Genomic DNA, 22,207 nt, shown 5'->3' with positions numbered 1-22,207 from the left:
GAAACTAGAAATGAACGAGTTTATCATCCGTACTTATACCATCACAGAACTCGAAAACAAACATGACAGCATACAGACAACAACTACACCATAGATTCACACAACAGTATCCTCATCTCACTGTCACCGAACAAAGGGTTGTTGATCAAAAAAGAACAATTATACACAACAACCTTTATTTCCACAAACAACACTTGAACTTATCAAACAACAGGTTGCTGATCAAATACATCAACAGACAGAAACATTCTAACATTAATGAAGATCAGTGTAACCTGTCAGGATAATCCAGCAACAAGCATTGATAATAACACACATACAACAATTACCACTAATGATACTACAGACACTTCCTCATCCATCACTGATAACATAGACTTGGATTTAGTTAATACGCTCTCACTTATATTTCAGGAAACACTCACTAAATATACAGGTACAGATCCCACACAACGACCACGAATACCAAAAATCAACACGTCAAAGGAAGTAGGAAAAACACTAAATTATGAAAACACTCACTTACTACCACACTACATTCATTCAATTTCTACACTCGCAGACATTCATACATTAGTTTATGCTGGGGCAGTCACAGTAGTGACACACCATGGACTGAAAGTACAATCACAGACAAATACACAGAAAACACAATTCTATCACAAGCCTGCCTGGCAGAGAAGAATAGAAACACAAATAAATGACATTAGACAGCAATTAGGCAGGCTGACACAATACACTAAAAACAACATAACACCCAAATTAAGGAAACAGCTCAAAAACATTTTCAAGAAAATAAAAACACACACAAAACACGAACATCAACAACACACGCATTACAGAATACATTGATACACTAAAACAAAAACTTGCTGCCAAAGCACGTAGACTCAAACGATACAAAACATGTACACTACGAAAACAACAAAATAAATTATTTACAAACAATGAAAAACCTCTTTTACAGACAAATTAATAACAAAGCAAACACTGATACACAGCACAGTGGCACACCAACAGAAGAAGAACTCACAACATATTGGTCTTCTCTTTGGTCCAGTGCTGTCACGCACAATGCCTGATGCAGGCTGGATCGAGGAGGAGAACAGAAACTTGCACAACATACCAACTATGCCCTGTGTTGAAATAAACATTACATGATTTCCAATACACTGTTAACAGAACACACACAACTGGAAGACACCTGGTGTAGACAACATTCACAATTTCTGGTACAAAAAGTTTACATCACTGCACCAGGAACTAGCTAAACACCTAACACACATCATCATCAATCCACAAGACATGCCAAATTTTCTTACTCAGGGCATCACCTACATGAAACCTAAAAACAACAATACCACAGACCCCACACAATACAGACCAATTACATGTCTTCCAACACTCTACAAATTATTGACATCCTGTATTGCAAACAAAATATACAAACATGTTGAAGAACACGACATTCTAACAGAACAACAAAAAGGTTGTCGTAGAAACCACAGGGGATGCAAAGAACAGTTACTCATAGATTCAGTCATTCTACGGCAAGCACACAGACAACACAGAAACATACACATGGCATATATAGACTACAGAAAAGCATTCGACAGTGTTCCACACAGTTGGCTGCTACATATCCTACACATGTACAAAATACATCCATCACTCATTGCATTCTTTCAAAACACTATGCAGCACTGGAGAACAACACTACATCTGAGGGTTAGTAACACTTCCATACAAACAAACCAAATTTTTATTAGGCGAGGAATTTTTCAAGGAGATTCCTTGAGTCCTCTCTGGTTCTGCTTAGCCCTGAACCCATTATCCAACATGTTAAACAACACGCAATATGGTTACAATATCAGACACAAAAAAAACAACACAGTTTACACTGTCACATCTCATGTACATGGATGACATAAAACTTTATGCATCCACACAAAAACAACTTCATCAACTCCTACAAATCACACATTCATACACCAAGGACATACAAATGGAATTTGGCCTAGATAAATGCAAAACACTTCACATAGAAAAAGGAATCCTGAAGAAAGAAGATTTTGCACTTGGAAATGGAGACATTATTGAATCCATGGAAGAGGGCGAGTTCTACAAGTATTTAGGATTCCAACAGGCCAAAACTAACAGAACATACACAAATAAAGCAAAGATTAATTAAAGAATACCAAAGTAGGTTAAATGCTATTCTCAGAACACAATTAAATGCAAAACACACAGTTAAAGCAATAAACACATATGTCATCCCAGTACTCACATATTCTTTTGGAGTTATACATTGGACTCACACAGATCTCGAGCAACTCCAAAGGAAAACAAGAACAACACTTACTAAGCATAAACAACATCATCCTAAATCCGCCACAGAAAGATTAACCCTTCCACGTAAAGATGGCGGACGTGGCCTGATTGACATAGTTAACCTTCACTACAAACAAATACAGTCACTGCGAGAGTTTTTCTACAAAAAACAAGAAACATCACAATTACATAAAGCAGTAACTCTAGCAGACTCAAATAACACACCATTAAACTTACACTCACATCATATGGACACAACACAACATATAAAAAGCATAGACACCATTAAGCAATCGTGGGCTCGAAAGGCACTCCATGGCAGGCATCCTTACGATCTGGCCCAGGATTTTGTTGACAAAAACTGCGTCAAACAGCTGGTTAGCTCGGGGATGCCTCTTTGGGGAGACGGAAGGATTCATGATTGCCATACAGGATCAGGTCATAAATACTAAAAACTACAGAAAACACATACTCAAAGATGCAACACTCACAAATGACACATGCAGAAAATGTCACATCATGCCAGAAACTATACAACACATCACCTCTGGTTGCAAGCTCTTGGCACAGACAGATTATTTACACAGACATAACCAAGTAGCAAATATAATACACCAAGAGCTTGCAAAGAAACACAAATTAGTCAGACATCCACGAACCATACTACAAATACATTCCACAGACAGTATTGGAAAACAACACGCACAAAATGTACTACGACAGAGCCATAATCACAGATAAAACAATTTACCACAACAGACCAGACATCACACTCATTGACAAACACAATAAAATCACATACATTATAGACATATCCATTCCAAACACTCACAATATACAAAACGCATGCACTGAAAAAATTAGCAAGTACACAGAACTCGCCCAGGAAATAAGGCATCTGTGGAGGATGGATAGGGTGCTTATTGTACCTGTTGTTCTCTCCTCTACAGGTGTCATACCACACACACTACACAAAAGCCTGGGCACATTACAATTGAATAGAAACACATACATCACACTACAGAAGGCCACTATATTGAATACATGTCATATTGTGAGAAAATTCCTGAATACAGACACACACACTGATACACTTCTTTAATTTCTGTTTTGGTTACTATGCCTTGACTTTGGTCCGGCATAGTACACAACCGCCGGTGTTGAACCGAGTATATCTCACTTAACCCAACATAATAAAATAATAATAACTCTCCCGTGGTCACCACCTGGTCGTGGTGGGAGAGCCCAGTAATTTTACTGATCCATAGGGCAATGCAGGCTGGAGCATAAGCTCCTGGTAGGGACACCCATGCCAGTAAGGTCTATGGGGAGAAATGAAGCTAAGAGTGACCACGCCCACATTCTGTGGAGATATTCATCATGGTAATAACTAGATCAAAGTGTGATACCGGCTCGGACGTCGCCCGGGTTAACAAGGTCCGCGTTCGTGGGTTAGGCAGAGGCTCACGTTCGAAAAATAGGTCACAGTCTCCCTTGGTTACCGGTGGCGAAAGCAGCACCGGCCCAAGCATGGCTACTGCAATGCCCTCAACAGATGTGAGGAACCAACCCAGCCTTGGTGTTTCTGTGGCAATGCATCCACAGACCACAAAGGCTGGAAAACCACGCCAACGGATGAAATGGACAGTAGAAATGAACGAGTTTATCATCCGTACTTATTACACCATCACAAAACTCGAAACAAACATGACAGCATACAGACAACAACTACACCATAGATTCACACAACAGTATCCTCATCTCACTGTCACCGAACAAAGGGTTGTTGATCAAAAAAGAACAATTATACACAACAACCTTATTCCACAAACAACACTTGAACTTATCAAACAACAGGTTGCTGATCAAATACATCAACAGACAGAAACATCTAACATTAATGAAGATCATGTAACCTGTCAGGATAATCCAGCAACAAGCATTGATAATAACACACATACAACAATTACCACTAATGATACTACAGACACTTCCTCATCCATCACTGATAACATAGACATGGATTTAGTTAATACGCTCTCACTTATATTTCAGGAAACACTCACTAAATATACAGGCACAGATCCCACACAACGACCACGAATACCAAAAATCAACACGTCAAAAGAAGTAGCAAAAACACTAAATTATGTAAACACTCACTTACTACCACACTACATTCATTCAATTTCTACACTCGCAGACATTCATACATTAGTTTATGCTGGGGCAGTCACAGTAGTGACACACCATGGACTGAAAGTACAATCACAGACAAATACACAGAAAAACACAATTCTATCACAAGCCTGCCTGGCAGAGAAGAATAGAAACACAAATAAATGACATTAGACAGCAATTAGGCAGGCTGACACAATACACTAAAAACAACATAACACCCAAATTAAGGAAACAGCTCAAAAACATTTTCAAGAAAATAAAAACACACACAAAACATGAACATCACAACACATACATTACAGAATACATTGATACACTAAAACAAAAACTTGCTGCCAAAGCACGTAGACTCAAACGATACAAAAACATGTACACTACGAAAACAACAAAATAAATTATTTACAAACAATGAAAAACTCTTTTACAGACAAATTAATAACAAAGCAAACACTGATACACAGCACAGTGGCACACCAACAGAAGAAGAACTCACAACATATTGGTCTTCTCTTTGGTCCAGTGCTGTCACGCATCAATGCTGATGCAGGCTGGATCGAGGAGGAGAACAGAAACTTGCACAACATACCAACTATGCCCTGTGTTGAAATAAACATACATGATTTCCAATACACTGTTAACAGAACACACAACTGGAAGACACCTGGTGTAGACAACATTCACAATTTCTGGTACAAAAAGTTTACATCACTGCACCAGGAACTAGCTAAACATCCTAACACACATCATCATCAATTCCACAAGACATGCCAAATTTTTCTTACTCAGGGCATCACCTACATGAAACCTAAAAACAACAATACCACAGACCCCACATCAATACAGACCAATGTACATGCTCTTCCAACACTCTACAAATTATTGACATCCTGTATCGCAAACAAAATATACAAACATGTTGAAGAACACAGACATTCTTACAGAACAACAAAAAGGTTGCCGTAGAAACACAGGGGATGCAAAGAACAGTTACTCATAGATTCAGTCATTCTACGGCAAGCACACAGACAACACAGAAACATACACATGGCATATATAGACTACAGAAAAGCATTCGACAGTGTTCCACACAGTTGGTTGCTACATATTCTACACATGTACAAAATACATCCATCACTCATTGCATTCTTTCAAAACACTATGCAGCACTGGAGAACAACACTACATCTCAGGGCTAGTAACACTTCCATACAAACAAACCAAATTTTATTAGGCGAGGAATTTTTCAAGGAGATTCCTTGAGTCCTCTCTCGGTTCTGCTTAGCCCTGAACCCATTATCCAACATGTTAAACAACATGCAATATGGTTACAGAATATCAGACACGAAAAAACAACACAGTTTACACTGTCACATCTCATGTACATGGATGACATAAAACTTTATGCATCCACACAAAAACAACTTCATCAACTCCTACAAATCACACATTCATACACCAAGGACATAACAAATGGAATTTGGCCTAGATAAATGCAAAACACTTCACATAGAAAAAGGAATCCTGAAGAAAGAAGATTTGCACTTGGAAATGGAGACGTTATTGAATCCATGGAAGAGGGCGAGTTCTACAAGTATTTAGGATTCCAACAGGCCAAACTAACAGAACATACACAAATAAAGCAAAGATTAATTAAAGAATACCAAAGTAGGTTAAATGCTATTCTCAGAACACAATTAAATGCAAAACACACAGTTAAAGCAATAAACACATATGTCATCCCAGTACTCACATATTCTTTTGGAGTTATACATTGGACTCACACAGATCTTGAGCAACTCCAAAGGAAAACAAGAACAACACTTACTAAGCATAAACAACATCATCCTAAATCCGCCACAGAAAGATTAACCCTTCCACGTAAAGATGGCGGACGTGGCCTGATTGACATAGTTAACCTTCACTACAACAAATACAGTCACTGCGAGAGTTTTTCTACAAAAAACAAGAAACATCACAATTACATAAAGCAGTAACTCTAGCAGATCTCGAAATAACACACCATTAAACTTACACTCACATCATATGGACACAACACAACATATAAAAAGCATAGACACCATTAAGCAATCGTGGGCTCGAAAGGCACTCCATGGCAGGCATCCTTACGATCTGGCCCAGGATTTTGTTGACAAAACTGCGTCAAACAGCTGGTTAGCTCGGGGATGCCTCTTTGGGGAGACGGAAGGATTCATGATCGCCATACAGGATCAGGTCATAAATACTAAAAACTACAGAAAACACATACTCAAAGATGCAACACTCACAAATGACACATGCAGAAAATGTCACATCATGCCAGAAACTATACAACACATCACCTCTGGTTGCAAGCTCTTGGCACAGACAGATTATTTACACAGACATAATCAAGTAGCAAATATAATACACCAAGAGCTTGCAAAAGAAACACAAATTAGTAGACATCCACAAACCATACTACAAATACATTCCACAGACAGTATTGGAAAACAACACGCACAAAATGTACTACGACAGAGCCATAATCACAGATAAAACAATTTACCACAACAGACCAGACATCACACTCATTGACAAACACAATAAAATCACATACATTATAGACATATCCATTCCAAACACTCACAATATACAAAACGCATGCACTGAGAAAATTAGCAAGTACACAGAACTCGCCCAGGAAATAAGGCATCTGTGGAGGATGGATAGGGTGCTTATTGTACCTGTCGTTCTCTCCTCTACAGGTGTCATACCACACACACTACACAAAAGCCTGGGCACATTACAATTGAATAGAAACATATACATCACACTACAGAAGGCCACTATATTGAATACATGTCATATTGTGAGAAAATTCCTGAATACAGACACACACACTGATACACTTCTTTAATTTCTGTTTGGTTACTATGCCTTGACTTTGGTCCGGCATAGTACACAGCCACCGGTGTTAACCGAGTATATCTCACTTAACCCAAAATAATAATAATATATTATGCTTTTAGTACTCTCTCCCATATAAATAAGATATCTTATATTTTTTGAATATATGTTTTATATATTTAAATTGTTATAATTTATTTGAAATTTCCAACATTTTTGCAAACAACATGAGATTATAAAAGAGATAAAAATGTCACAAGATATACAATATGATGTTTGAACTGTAAGCTTTTCTATACCTCCATAGTATTTTCCAGAATAAGAGTGAAGCCAATATGCTGGATCTTGAATGATATGCTGTAGCTATGTAATTAACATTTTTCAATCAAACATCGGCAGAGTAACGCACATTCAAGATCCAACACATCAATTCCATTCTTGTTCTATGAAATATTACAGATACTACTGTTCAATTGTAATCAGATTGTAGATTTATACTTTTTCTGTAATAAAGAATACAAATTTAACAATTCACTTAAGTTTTAATGGTTTTAATGTGATATTCCAGTAAGTCCTGAAACTTTGACATAAAGTTTGGATAAAATACATAAAAAGATAGAATGATCCTGTTTTAAATAAAAGGAACTTATTTTTCATGGGGACATAAGAGCACATTTTAAAAGTTCAAATGATGCAGAAATGATTTTGAATCACTATATAAAGTATTTAGTATTTCTATTTCATTTAGTCCACACAACAGTTAAAACTATATTTAGAAAGAAAGCAATTTCTTCAAATACCTGTTCACCTTCCACACCTACAATAGTTGGCATAGATGGGCCACAGATATCAATATCAAGAATCCCAACCTGTAAATAAATATCGACATTAATAATTATGTAAACAAAACATCATTATCATAAAAATTAACTTAATTCTGATAATCTGTGCTATATTGACATCATTACAATTTCATTTTATAGTTTTAAATTGATTTTAATTTTGTTTTTTCTTTTTTTAATAATTGTGGGTTTTAAAAGACCATTTGTAATCTGTCAGGAGTTTGACCAAGTCTGTCGCCATCTAGTTGGGCAACCAGATGGTGAGAGTACGGCACGTCCAGACCAAACCTCCTACAAAAATTTTTGAGATTCTGACTGATTTTTAAAAATATACTAGCAACAAATGATAAAAGAAATTACAAATACTTAAGGCAGGTCTGACTGCAGAACAAAACATATTTCATAAACAAACAGTTTAATCAGATGCCATTGTTAATGCCAGCATGTGAATATCACATATTATTAGGAAAAAACGAAACCGTTTTCAGATGGTAAATACATCAAAGAATGCATTATTGCTGCAGCCGAAAAGATTGTTCCAGAAGAAGTCAAGATTTTCTGTCAAATCTGCCTGTCGTATTAAACTGTAGTGCAAAGAATTAATAATATTTCAAATGAAATTTGTTCAACACTGAACATGGTTTCTAAGAAGTTTGTCTCACTGGCTTTGGATGAAACAACAGATATTAAGGATACAGCTCAACTTGCCACTTTTATTAAAGGTGTGGCTAGTGAAATGAATGTGACTGATGAATTTCTCGATATTATGAGTTTGAAAGGCACAATTACTGGAAAAAAATATATAAAAAGCTGTCATAAAACGCTTGCATGACCACGGACTGAAATTAGCAAACCTAATTGGAATCACCACAGATGGTGCAGCTTCAATGATCGGCAAAAATATTGGAGCTGTTAAATTAATTCTTGAGCATAGAGAAGCCATGGAAAAAGTTCAAAATCTTTGGAGCTTTCATTTGTCATTGTTTTTTTGTATCTTGAAAATTTGTGCATGCAAGTACAGTCATCCTCAGTTATTGTGGTTAATAGGGACCAGAACCGGCCGCGATAAGTGAAAAACCGCAAAGTAGTGTCACCCTCTCATTTTTAACGTCGATCGTCACGGGCAGCTTCGGATAGAGCTGGGGTAGCTGCAGGAGGCGGCGTAGAGGCAGCAGAAGGAGTTTCTGCAGAACGTTTTCGGCACACAAGGAACATCGTGATGGGGAGTTGTGACCGTTGTTTTTTCTTCTGAGCAAAGATGCCCTTGTACAACGCCATTACACCGTCAATACGGTTACTGAATTCTACGGCTCTGACCATGTTGTCGTCGATTTCTTGGGCCCTTTGTTGCAGAGTCCGTGCTATGTTGCAGAGCTCTTGCAGGTTTTCCAAGGTAAGGCCACGTTCTTCAGCTTCGTTGTCGTCACCGTTGTCAGATACCTCCTCTTCTTCCTCACTCACCGATCTTGTCATTTCGACGAGTTCCTCGTCAGTTAAGGGGATCGAGTGGCACTCGATCAGTGTGTTCACTTCTTCCGTCGTCATGTCGGAGAACCCTTCATTGGCTACCAACCGAGCCAGCCTCACAGCCTTATCTACGGCGGAGTGGTGAACTTCATCAGGCGTAAATCCCTCGTAGTCATGGGTGACGTTTTTTGGCCACAATTTCCTCCAACTTGCAATCAGTGTCTGCTCTTTCATCTCATTAAGAGCATTCTGAATGTTGACCAGGCACGTTGCAATGTTGTATCCCCGCCAATAGTTCTTCAGGCTGAAGACCACGTTGTCTTCGTCGATGGAGGAAATGAGGCCCTCCATCGTGGACCTCGTGTAGAGGGCCTTGAAGGCCCGAATGACCCCCTGATCCATGGGTTGTATAAGGGAAGTGGTGTTGGGGGGCAGGAACTCCACTTGGACCCCGTCATAATGGAGACTGGTTGCATGTCCTCCTGCACAGTCCATGAAGAGGACGACCTTAAAGGGAAGCCCCTTTTCAGCGAGGTACAGCTTCACCTGCGGGATAAAGCAGTTTACGAACCAGTCGAGTGTGAGGGCTTTTGTTATCCATGCCTTTTTGTTGTGCATCCAGTAGACGGGCAGCAAGGCTTTGTTTTTGTTTTTCAAAGCCCGAGGATTCAAGGACTTGTAAATTAAGCCGGGCTTGAGCATGAAGCCCGCAGCATTCCCACACATGAGGAGAGTCACTCGATCTTTGTGGGCCTTGAACCCTGGCTTCTTCAATTCGTCCTTGTAAAGGAACGTCCGGGATGGCATCCTCTTCCAGAAGAGGCCAGTCTCATCCATGTTAAAGACCTGCTCTGGGAGATAACCACCCTCATCAATTATCTTCGGAAACTCTTCCTCGACGTAACGAAGAGCTGTCTCTTGGTCTGCCGAGGAGGCCTCCCCATACAAAGGAACGCTGCGAAGGCCAAATCTCCTCTTGAATTTCTCGAACCAGCCCTTGCTGGCAACAAAATCACGTTTTTCTCGTGGGGTAGGATCACTCGAGGCACTGGTACTAGGCTGAGGTTCATTTCTCGTCGTCGTCATCACCTTCGTCGTCTTCGTTCAACTCTCCTTCAGGAACGAGTCTATCATACAGGGCTTTGGCTTTAGTCCGAATCATATTGGTATCGAGACTAACCTTCTTTTCCCGACAGTCCGATATCCACACTGATAAGGCATTCTCCATTTTCACAATTCATTTATTACGAGAAGTCAAAACTCGCTTAGTGTCCTTGGAGAACGATATCAAGGCAGTTTTACGGATATTCACTTCATCCTTTTTTATGTAGTGAACCGTCGATTCGTTCAATCCGTAATGGCGTGCAACAGACGCATAGCTATGGCCTGCCTTAAGCATGTCCAATAAATTAACTTTCTCGTTCAATGTCATCATTTTTCTCTTCTTCTTGGGTTCACTAGAGGATTTAGAGGGTGGAGGACGTTTAGGAGCCATTTTCAAGGGCGTCACAAGCACTATTTTGAACAAAAAGACACAAGAGAACAACAAAAATTAGCACACCTCGAGACTAAGCATCACTCAAACATTGATTTGAATGAGCGCAGTCGTCTAGGCCAATCAGCTAACGAGATTCGTCTAGGAAGAAACGTCTAGGCCAATCAGCTTGCAAGATTCCCGAGTCAGGAGGGATATCAAATGGCGGGATGCTAGCCAGCCAATCAGAGACGTGGATTTTGAATTGTGTGGGCACTCCCTGCCTTCTGCTAGCGTGCGAGCAACTTTCGCGCCATAATTCCTCAATTTTGAGTTTTTGATGAATATTTTTGAACAATCCGCGATATACTGAGGCCGCGATAAATGAAACGCGAAGTAGCGAGGGATTGCTGTATTTAATATGAACCATGTGATGTCAGTTGTTGTTAAAACAGTTAACGCAATAAAAAATAATTCTTTGAAACATCATCAGTTTCAAGATTATCGTGAAGAACTGGAATCCAAGTATAGTAATTTGCTTTTTTTATGTGAAAATTTGATGGTTAAGTCATGGGAAATGCTTAGAAAGATTCTGGAATCTGAGGGAAGAAATTTGAACTTTTATAAATGAAAATGACCAAAATGTTCCTGAATTATATGATGGACAATGGCTTTTGGATTTATGTTTCCTTACAGATACCACATTGAAATTAAATGAACTTAATAAGCAGCTTCAAGATGAAAACAAATTAATCACAGACTGTTATCAAAACATAAAAGCATTCATAGGAAAACTCAAACTTTATGAAAGTCAGTTAAAATCAAAAAATACAGTATTAGACAATGACCCCCAGTACAGGATACAACACAATTTAGTCAACTAACAATGCTTGCACTTGCAGAGTGCAGCATGTCTAGATGGATGGATTTTACCTCATGGTGAATAGCATTTGTCAATTTCAACAATGTGAAGACCTGATTGAAACACTTGGAAATTTAAACATCCCCGCAATCAGAAATCACATTGAAAGTCATTTTCATTTCCATTTGCATATCTATTGAATCATTAGAATAAAATGCAAACTGCATTTCATTCTGATGATTCTTCCATTTTTTATGAATGTTTAAAGTTTTTAGACTTTTGCCCACACTTTATATTACTTTCCTGTTAGAATTATTACATTAAGGAAATTAAATAAATGGAATTAATACAAGTCATAAATAATTAAATTATTACTGAATGTGTTAATACAGCATTCCTGTTATGACTAGAACATTGCACAACTTTGTCATATTGCACTAGAACTATGGTGAAGCCAGAAAGAAAGAAGCAATTCATGCATCTATTAGACATAGAAGAGGCAAGCAACCTTTGTACCTGACGGACGTGGATAAGTAAACTTTGCAGTTGCTGCCACAAAAGAGGCTATCCTTATACCTGCTGGCCACAGGAGACACAATCCTCGAAGCAATCCAAGAACAAAGCAATTGATGGCAATTGCTTTCTTCTTCTCTTTTGTTCATTTTTTGCACCTATTTTCTGTTAGGTGCACACAATGCTGTTTTTATTTTTGACTCCTAGGCTAAATTCTGTTAGGCACAGCTTAGTAACATTAGAGAGCATTGTATTCTTTAATACCTCTGTATATTGAAAAAAATCACAAACCTTATTTTTTACATTTAAATGGACCTTCATTACATTTTGGACTCCTCGCAATTAAAAGAAAATGGCAAAGTTTAATCAAAATCAATCAAACAGATTTTCAGAACAAACACAATTCTATAAGCCACATAAAAAGAGGCTTCACTAACACTCTGCCTCAATTATTTTCAAATGTTAATTTTTGAATTAATGTATTTATATATTTACATTTTTTGTTTCATCTTCAGCTAATAAAGATGCAAGTATTGCTGCAGTAGTACTTTTTCCAACACCACCTTTTCCAGACATAACTAATATAATGTGTTTGACAGCACTAAGATGCTTTGTAATGAGTTCAATATCTGAAAGAAGAACAATTTTGTTATAATGTATACTGTAAATAATACTTGGAATTTTTCTTGGTCTATTTCTACATAGCCTATCTGTATATAAAGATATAATTCAATAAATCTATTTAAGCTATACACCAAATTATGGTTAAAACTGCCATTCATACAACATTTTATCAAATTATTTTTATAATACTCATTTTAATTAAAACCCTCTTTATGGATCTTTTCCAAACCAATAATGGGTATGGAAAAGTTATCCTTAAAGCCTTTTTTCTACACCCATTGTGAGTTTGACCAGGACTACAAAGGAGTCAGCTGGATGCTGAGGGATGGACCAACTACCTGTGAAACATTACTGAATTTGCCCTCCTGAATTTAATTCAGGTCCTCAGAACCAATTGCTTTGGCCATCCAGCCATCATTTATCTAGGTCTAGAAAATATAGTTACTAGTATTTAAATTAAAGTATATTAGTTCAAATAATTATGTTTAAAAAATATATAAGAAATAAAACTAATGCATAACATATTTATGTATCAAAAATTTAGTAAAATATGATAAAATGTAACTGTTTAAAATGCAAATAAGAAGTAGAATGTAAAATGTGTCATATATTTTTTCCTGTTAAAAACACTAACTTTTACATTAAAGTTTTTTATTAGTAATTTGGTATCAGCATTGAAAAATGCTTCAAAATCATATAAACAAATTATAATATGAGAATAAAAATATAATAAATTAATGTTGGCATATCTGAAATATCAATATTAAATATCAAAGTGTCATAGTATTAAATATTTCCAATTATTTAATCATCCTAAAAAGTATAACACGTTCTATTTGCATTTATCATTAGTTGGTTATAAATGCTTATGTGAACCTCCCGGATATACTTTTAGAAACCGATGTAGCCAGTTACTTTCTGTTTCTTAATACATAACATTTACTAAATTCTTGACAATTTTTAAATATTTCAAATGATATAGCTGCACACATATATATTTATTAATTAAATTCAAAATTGTTTATATCGTTTATCATTAAAATTTTCATGAAAATTTTAATGAAATAATGAATGAAAATGAGATTTTAATGAATGATCTTCTTTTAATGAAAATGAAAATTTTAATGAAAAATTTAATGTCATCATTAAAATTTTAATGAAATTTTAATGATGACACACATAAATAGACTTTTCATTAAAATTTTAATGAAAAGTCTATTTATGTGTGTCATAAGTATAAAGTATTAGTTAATGTTACCTATGGTAGCCAACATGGCGGCTCGTCTCTGAAACAGTGAGGACACATGTTCTAACTTAACCTAACCTATTTTAATAAATTACCATAATTATTGCCAACAAAATTATTAGAATAGGTTAAGTTAGGTTAGAACGTGCGTCCCCACTGTTTCAGAGATGAGATGCCATGTTCGCTACCATAGGTAACATTAACCAAAGTGTATAAAGTATTTTATATTAAAATAAATAACTTTTTTCTTAATGTTCTTGGTAAGACATGAACTCTGAATGAGGGGTTTTCCACCCCCAAAATTGGTTACCTCCCATATGAACAAAAATGTCAAAGGAATCGTACCTGTACATACATGTGACCCTTCATGAGATATTTGCAAGAAAAGATCAGTATTTACCATGTACCAGTACTATTCTGCATGCTCCACATCAGTTAAGGAAGCAATAGCAAGCCTTGACCAACACACTATACATAGTCATGTGCTTTGATGTGAGTGATAGCGAGCACCTGTGTCCACGTGGGGGCGAGCCCCACACCCCTCTAAAACTATATAACCTATAACATCAAGTGAGCTAAATATTCAAATGGGATAGTCTTAGTGAAGCGATGTGACTCCGGATTGCACATGACCCGGCCGATTTCGGGAGTCATATTTCAACAAGGATCAGGTGTAGAGGAATGCTTTCTTTGACATTTTTGCTTCTATGGGTATGGTCCCAACTGTCTCATTCAGATGTGTAATTGCACCACGTTCTTTGTACCAGGATCTGGTCCTTGTAATTTCCCCGAAGCGCAGATTTTTTGATTTGGGCATCCTTGACATCCAGATGCTTTTCCGGCTTCTTGACTCGACACTCCTGGGCATGCTGAAAATATTTATCTTAATTATTTTAGATTAAAAAAATAAAAAAATCTCTATAATTCTATTTTATTTTCCGTAAATTTAACATTAATTACTTTAATTTAACTTAACATTCGTACTCATTCATGATGCAACAACTACGTTACGTTCATTTAATAATTAATAACATTAAGAAACAAACTTTTGAGAATTATAAAATAACGAATACATTTTTCTGTTTACATTTAAACCATTTTAATTATAATGTATAGAATTATCTAAGATTTACGTAAACGTGCGTACACTCAGGAGCATCAGAAGGTTTATCTTCCATGTTTGTGTGCAACACGTGTTTATCACGTGACTATTTATTTATTAAAAGATTAAATTCACTTATAAAAATAAAAATAATAATAAATTATTATAGCGAAATAAATAAAATTTCACATTTAAAACGTAAAATTTATATATATATATATATTTTAGAAAATTATATTTTTTACTGTTAAATTGAGCTGGCAACACTTAAGAAGCTTGCATGTGTTCAAAGGAAGGAGATGAGTCAAGAGGAATTTAATGTTGATTTTTTACCTCTAATCTATGATATTATAAGAAGGTATATTATTATTAAATGTAATCTATTTAAACAGCAAAATGAAATTAATAAAAACGCTTTTAGTGTTGAATGAGAGATGAAATAGCTTTTAGAATTGATTTTCATGTTGATCCTTTGTCCTTTAATTGATAAATTGATCTTTATTTATTGATAACTATCACTTTTGTTTAGTTTTTTAAGCAGAAACTGAGTGAAGATAAACTTGATCAGTAAGAGAAACTAGAAAAAGCTACTGTCAAGCAAGAAAAAGCCCAAAAATGCTTCCCAGCAGTGTTTTTTCGCCTACTTTTCTGCCTTGAAAAAAGTGTTTCTTAGCTAATGTCATGTTATGTAAAGATCACGAAGTTTTCAAAAAAATGAAATAGTAAACTGTTAAAGTGTATTTATCAATCATCTACTCGATAAGAATGAACTGGTCACTGGTTACTCTGCTGAATTAATCAATGCACCTTTAACAGTGGGTGAAGTTTGAACAAAGGCTGCATTCGGCACACTCAACAGTTGTAACTGATCAAATTGGTAGCTGTTACATAGTAACCTGGATCTGCTGAATGATGTGTGATGTATGCGTTGGAACAAAAAGCAGCCATCATTGGTTAGTTTCAGGTAGCAATAGGTAGTGTAAATGAAAGACGCTACTAAATGTGACATCAAAATACCAAAGATGTTCCAAAACAGTGCTACCGTAAAGGGCGTTTGGGAGAAAAGTACTCGGCAGCTCCAGAACTGTTGAGTCTGTTGAACACAGCCATTGTTAACTTTTTGATTCAAGTAACAGGCTGTCTTTGGGCTTTGAAAACATTGGCATTCTTTAAACTTTACCCATTAGTTAATTTGGCATCTGATCAATTGCTGAAATTATTTTTAACATTTTAAATTTGTAATTGAAAAATTTATTATGTCAGAAAGTGATTTTAAACAAATTATTAAACTTTGTAAATTTAGAATTGTTTTCTATTGAAAATATAGGAATACTGATCGTCATCAAATACTGATCTGGGTAATTTCTGTGAAATTCAAAACTAGTTGGCAGAAAATTAATGAATGTGTGAGGTTAATTACATTAGATTTTATAATATTGAACCAATTCTTAACTCAAAAAAATTTCAATTTTAATGTTTCTAAAAATTACTTTGTTATGATTTTCTCTTCAGAATTTTTCATTAGTTGGAATGATAAAATTTATGTATAATTTAATTGAGTTGTTTACAAAATTTTTGACAAGACTATGTCTCGTCTAAAATCACGTTGTTGTCAATGTCAAAATAAACCAGACTTGGTAGATAGTCAGGGGACTGAGAACCAGGTCAAAATAAAATACAAAATGCTGAGACTGTTTCTACAAACAGGCGCAAGTGCGAGATTTGCGTATGCATTGCTCGCACTCTCTGAGACATATATTGTGTATGCATTGCTCGCACTCTCTGAGACATAGTCTTGTCCCAAGAATGGCTTTGCCATTGTACACTCTCTGAGACATAGTCTTGTCCCAAGAATGGCTTTGCCATTGTACTTGTTAATTGTTAAATTAATTAATTAAAATTATTTTCATTTTAGCATTGAACGTGATACACATGAATCCATTCAGAAACCTAGAGAGAATTTTGACAGCGGGCAAAAAATACAAGAATTGAAAAATAAACTTCAGCAGTGTCGAGAACATATACAAAAATTACCGGGTATCGATTATACGAAAGAAGAACAGTTACGTCGTCTGGATGCTTTACACAAACAACTTATTATGAAACGAGAATTACTTGCAAAGTATAAGAATATGTGTAATTTTGATATTCCGAAGATATGATCGTCGTAAAATATAATTTATAAATCAAAACTTTACTATTAAAGGAAGTATATAATGGAAATTGTCAGAAAATGTATCCTTCTAAAGTTATTTCCTAGATTCAATAAGATAAAGCATTTAACACCTATAAATATTTTGTGTTATTCTTATAAAAATATAAATACATCAAACTTAAACAGATATAATGTAAATACTATGAAGTGTGCTGTCTTTAATACTGATAAAAATGTAAAATTCCGTAAATTTGATAGCAAATACTTTGATTTTCTTCATCAAAATGATTTGTATAAAGATACAACAGTTCGTAATATAAATCCAGTACGATCTGATACCGAATTATTAAATACAATTAGTTTAAAAAATAAATTAAAATTAAGTGATGATGAAGTAAAGGAATCTCTGGTTGAACTTATATATAAAAGAGAGAATAAAAATAAAATTTTACCATATTTTGATGAAGAGTGTGTTTCACGTGTGGTAAAATGGAAAGTTGCTACATCTCTATATTTTCTTGACATCTGGATGTTAATTGATGAACAGTTTACTCTCCGTGGCAAGTTTTTTAATGTCTTGAAAAATCTGTGGTGTACACAAATACATTTTTGTACAAAGGAAAATTTAGTACAAATGATTTATTATTTAGGAAGATCAAAGACTCTTCCTCCCACATCATTAATTAAGCAACTCGAAAGTGCTCTGATTAAGAATTCTGCAAGTATTAATTTTGAAGAATGGGGAATTGTATGCACTGCATTTTTCAAGATGAAAATAAAGATAAAATCCGAACAGTTGCTGCATAAAATTATCAATTTTATAAAAAACAATATTTGGATTATGGATCGATTTGATTTAATTTCAATGCTAAAAGTAATTCGTCAGAGTTGTCACTATGATGAAGATTTCTTCAATTTGCTTAAAGATTATGTTAAAAAAGAATGTTGGAATTTTACTCTTGCAGAATGTGTACATATTCTTGCAGCATTTGCAAATGTCAGATGGTATGACAATGAAACTTTTAAATATTTAGAAGCCCACGTTATGAAGTATTTAAAAGAGGATTCGACCGATATAAGATTGAAAGATATAAGTAAATTTTTGTGGGCTGTATCGCATGTCAGTCACACATGCCAGTCTGATAATTTTTTCTTCATTATAATCAAAACGATCAATAAGTTTAACAAAATTACTTATAAAAATTATCATCAGTTGGTTGATTGTGTTCATTCTTTGATTATACTTAATTATTATGACAACAATATTATTAGTAAAGTGCTAAGTAATTTTTTAGTAACCAATGATAGGGATAAGCCAATGTATCAATTACATTTTATAGATTATTCAATCAAAATAGAAAATCCTCAACTAGAATGTATTTGGCTTCCAGAAATTTATGATAAAGTCTGTAACCTGCCATTAAAAACTATATATAAAGATATTAATGAACGGTGTGGCTATGAAGATTTATTACAAATTCTTCAAAGTTATTGTAATGGGACAAAACCATTTCAAAGTTTGTTTATCTTGCCACACATTCTTTTATCGAGCATCTGTCTAGAAGTCAAAATTGTTGATAATTACATTAGATTGCTTGAATGTAAAATACCTCTAAAAGAAAATCTGGTAGCAAAAAATAATAAGGAAAATGATAGAATTGAAGCTCGGATACGTATATGTTTTGAATTATTAGACGAATCAGTCACTCTGAGGTCTAGAAATGATGTAATCGGCTTGATGAAGACCAAAATACGTCAGTTAAACAAATTGGATTACAGAGTTATAACTATCACACCAGAAGCAATTGTAAGAATGAAATCCATGTCTAAAGATGATTTAAAATCTTATTTAGACCACATAATTTTGGAAGTGTCAAAAGATTCAGTACTTCATGTAACTTGAAATTATTTTCATAAATAAATTACAATTTTATATTAATCTCAGGTTTTAAAAGTTTATAATTTTGAAATTATATATATTCTGAATTATTGTAAACAAAATGAATTTAGCTAAATGTGCATTTTTTTTAGGAGAAACAAGCTCACATATATGCAAATGACCCATATATGGTCCAAAAGTTAATTGGTTTTTAATTGTTATACTGTTAAAAACCAATTTAAAACAGCATGTTGTTAGACTTAAAAATCTCTGTTAACTTATTTTTGGTCACCTTATATACAAATAAATTAGTGGTTATTAGCATATTAATACTTTATCAAAGCATGTTGCCAAAATATACCATCAATATTTTTCATTCATTTTTTGCTTTCATTTGCAGAACAAACTGTACTTGCTGTCACTTGTTACATTTGATCCTACAAATAATGAAAAATAATTCAATGAATGTGTGTACTATGTGTTCTATTTCCAAAATAAGTTAACAATTTCATGAATTATTTTTGATTGTTAACTCTCTAGTTGGATATAATTATTTGATAAAGAGCTAAAAATATTAAGTAAGCAATGAAACTTATATCAAATTATTAATTATAATATATAATGGTATATATGTGTTTTTTTCATTCCTCTGTTTCTTTTTAACTATACCCCTCATTGGTTGAACCAATGGAGTTTAAAATCAAATTTTATATTTTTTATGGAGAAAGAAGCTTAACAAAACAATAACATTATTTATTGTTTTGTTAAGTAACAACAAAAGAAAAACAATACAAATTCCACAAAACAGCTCTATATGTTGATGTACAAGATTTTTACAATGCCAAGCTGGGCTGATTATGGAAGTGCCCTTCACCTTTCCATTACAATTTGACACTCTTAAATTTCATGCAACACAAAATCAGTAATTATGATGAGAAAACAATATGCACATGTAAAGAATAGTTAGCCACTAACTGAGTCAAGGCACATAGTATCTTGTCTTTATTCCTATTTGGCAGCAGGGTTGGAAGGTGATGAGTGCATTGGAGTAAGAAAAGGAAACTGACGGTAGTACTGGTGCTGAATGTCAAGGTTGAGCCACACTATAGCCACCTTTCCTGGCTTAGGGTCTTTCAAAAGTTGCTCCTTTGTATTTCCAATTAATTTACAGAAATTATTGGTATCTTCTAACTAGGAGAAAATTACAAACTGGCCAGGACATCTGGCAAAGCCTTCTTCATCATTTCTGCATATGTAATAACAGCACATTTGAATGCTGAAATGTAATGTCATCATTGAAGAATTTTAAATATTAAAAAAGAGTTTAAATTAAACACTACCAGCAAAGTTAATTTCAACTAATGTGACCATGGAGTGGTATAGTTGAAAACATATTGTTCTGTAGCCCACACAGTACATGACATTTGATTGTTTTGGTTTATGAATGTAAGACTCCATCAATTCTAAGATTTACCTCTATTTTGGACAAACAAAAATAGGTAAAGTGCACCTTAGATTTCAGCCACCAGTTGCCTGGGTACATGGAGTTTTCCAGTTCATCTGTCTAACGTCTGAATAGGGACCAGTTTCTTTAAGTCCTGTTGGGAGTTACTCCCCTTGGCAGATCGCCCATTGCATTGTACTGTACCATCTATCCATCAATCCAATCCATCATTTTTTTTATTAGAATGAGTACCCCACTCCTATCGGAGTATAACTAAGAACACAAAAACCAAAATACATGATACAAAGTAAACATAAAATTAGTATTTGGCTTTTAGTGAAAACTAAAATGTAAAACTAGAAATTATAAATTATAAATGGCCTTTTCTTTCATATTTTTTGAACATAATTGTAAAAGCATCAAACAATGGTTTCTGAACAAGCTTATTGAGTGGACATAGCCACCTGAGACCAAGCATAAAGATTTCTAATTTCAGAATAAGTCTATCTTGATCATAAATTGGACAATTATAGATCATATGGTTGATGGTGTCTAGATTTTCTGTAGAGCAAAAGCAAAAGGCAGTTTCTGTTTGCTTATACCTAGCCAGGTAGCTTCTAAAATTACAATGCTTGGTAAGTAGTTGAGCAGTAGCGAATGTTAATTCTCTAAGTGGAGTTTGATGGAATATGGTAGCCGTTGGTGGTTTCCAAGAATTTGTAGTAGTGGGACTGCACATATATATATATGCAATTATTATCATATGTATTAGAATTATATAACTTATGATAAATAAATTAATAAAAATTTAAGAATGACAATAATAAAACAGGAGCTTTTATACCATGGGCTGCAGCCCTTATGGACAAAGCACCACTGGTGATAGGTATGGTATATATATATTTATAAAGCCACCTTGGTGCCTACAGAATGTAGAGAGAAAATAAAAAGTAAATATTATTTCATTGAGATAACTCACTGGCTATTTGTGTTAAAGACAGTGAAAGTGTTGGTTATATCATGGAGGTTTACGTGCTAATTTTAAGTTATACTTCTGAATAACGAGCTCCTCAAACAACTTTTCCTTTGTCTAAAATCACTAAGATAGGGTGTCGAAAAACTAAGATAGGGTGACCAAATCTGGTCACCCTATCTTAGTTTTTCGACCCCTCCAGATTTTGAATCTGAAAAATCTGGGGTT

The 22,207-nt window shown here is 34.8% G+C and overlaps 3 protein-coding genes across 3 annotated transcripts; 2 read left to right on the top strand and 1 right to left on the bottom strand.

Moving 5' to 3' along the window:
• Window positions 1-8,138: 8,138 nt before the first annotated feature.
• Window positions 8,139-15,622, bottom strand: LOC136970596 (cytosolic Fe-S cluster assembly factor nubp1-like). The gene is made up of 4 exons (XM_067265042.1): window positions 15,574-15,622; window positions 15,191-15,295; window positions 13,052-13,185; window positions 8,139-8,267 (listed from the first exon to the last, which is right to left on the bottom strand). The coding sequence occupies exons 1-4, from the start codon at window positions 15,602-15,604 to the stop codon at window positions 8,139-8,141; spliced, it is 399 nt and encodes a 132-aa protein (XP_067121143.1). The 5' UTR covers window positions 15,605-15,622.
• A 183-nt stretch (window positions 15,623-15,805) lies between these two features.
• Window positions 15,806-17,821, top strand: MED9 (mediator complex subunit 9). The gene is made up of 2 exons (XM_067265047.1): window positions 15,806-15,886; window positions 17,444-17,821. Exons 1-2 carry the CDS (start codon window positions 15,828-15,830, stop codon window positions 17,688-17,690), a joined length of 306 nt encoding a protein of 101 aa, XP_067121148.1. The 5' UTR covers window positions 15,806-15,827; the 3' UTR covers window positions 17,691-17,821.
• Window positions 17,745-19,622, top strand: LOC136970598 (FAST kinase domain-containing protein 5, mitochondrial-like). Its single transcript, XM_067265046.1, has one exon. It carries the CDS (start codon window positions 17,745-17,747, stop codon window positions 19,584-19,586), a length of 1,842 nt encoding a protein of 613 aa, XP_067121147.1. The 3' UTR covers window positions 19,587-19,622.
• Window positions 19,623-22,207: the final 2,585 nt, after the last annotated feature.

Source organism: Centruroides vittatus, unplaced genomic scaffold (assembly GCF_030686945.1).
Source record: "Centruroides vittatus isolate TY-2023 unplaced genomic scaffold, ASM3068694v2 contig_2054, whole genome shotgun sequence".
NCBI classification, from domain to species: Eukaryota; Metazoa; Arthropoda; class Arachnida; order Scorpiones; family Buthidae; genus Centruroides; species Centruroides vittatus.
This window is presented reverse-complemented; position numbering and strand designations above follow the sequence as displayed.

Excerpts from the sequence above, each read along its gene's own strand:
- LOC136970596 (XM_067265042.1), bottom strand. The coding sequence starts at position 15,604 with ATGGAAGATAAACCTTCTGATGCTCCTGAGT. Across the intron at positions 13,186-15,190 it reads ATTACAAGGACCAGATCCTG|ATATTGAACTCATTACAAAG; the intron begins GTACAAAGAACG and ends TTCTTCTTTCAG. Across the intron at positions 8,268-13,051 it reads CTGAAGATGAAACAAAAAAT|GTTGGGATTCTTGATATTGA; the intron begins GTAAATATATAA and ends ATTTATTTACAG.
- MED9 (XM_067265047.1), top strand. The coding sequence starts at position 15,828 with ATGAGTCAAGAGGAATTTAATGTTGATTTTTTACCTCTAATCTATGAT. Across the intron at positions 15,887-17,443 it reads ATCTATGATATTATAAGAAG|CATTGAACGTGATACACATG; the intron begins GTATATTATTAT and ends TTTTCATTTTAG.
- LOC136970598 (XM_067265046.1), top strand. The coding sequence starts at position 17,745 with ATGGAAATTGTCAGAAAATGTATCCTTCTAAAGTTATTTCCTAGATTC.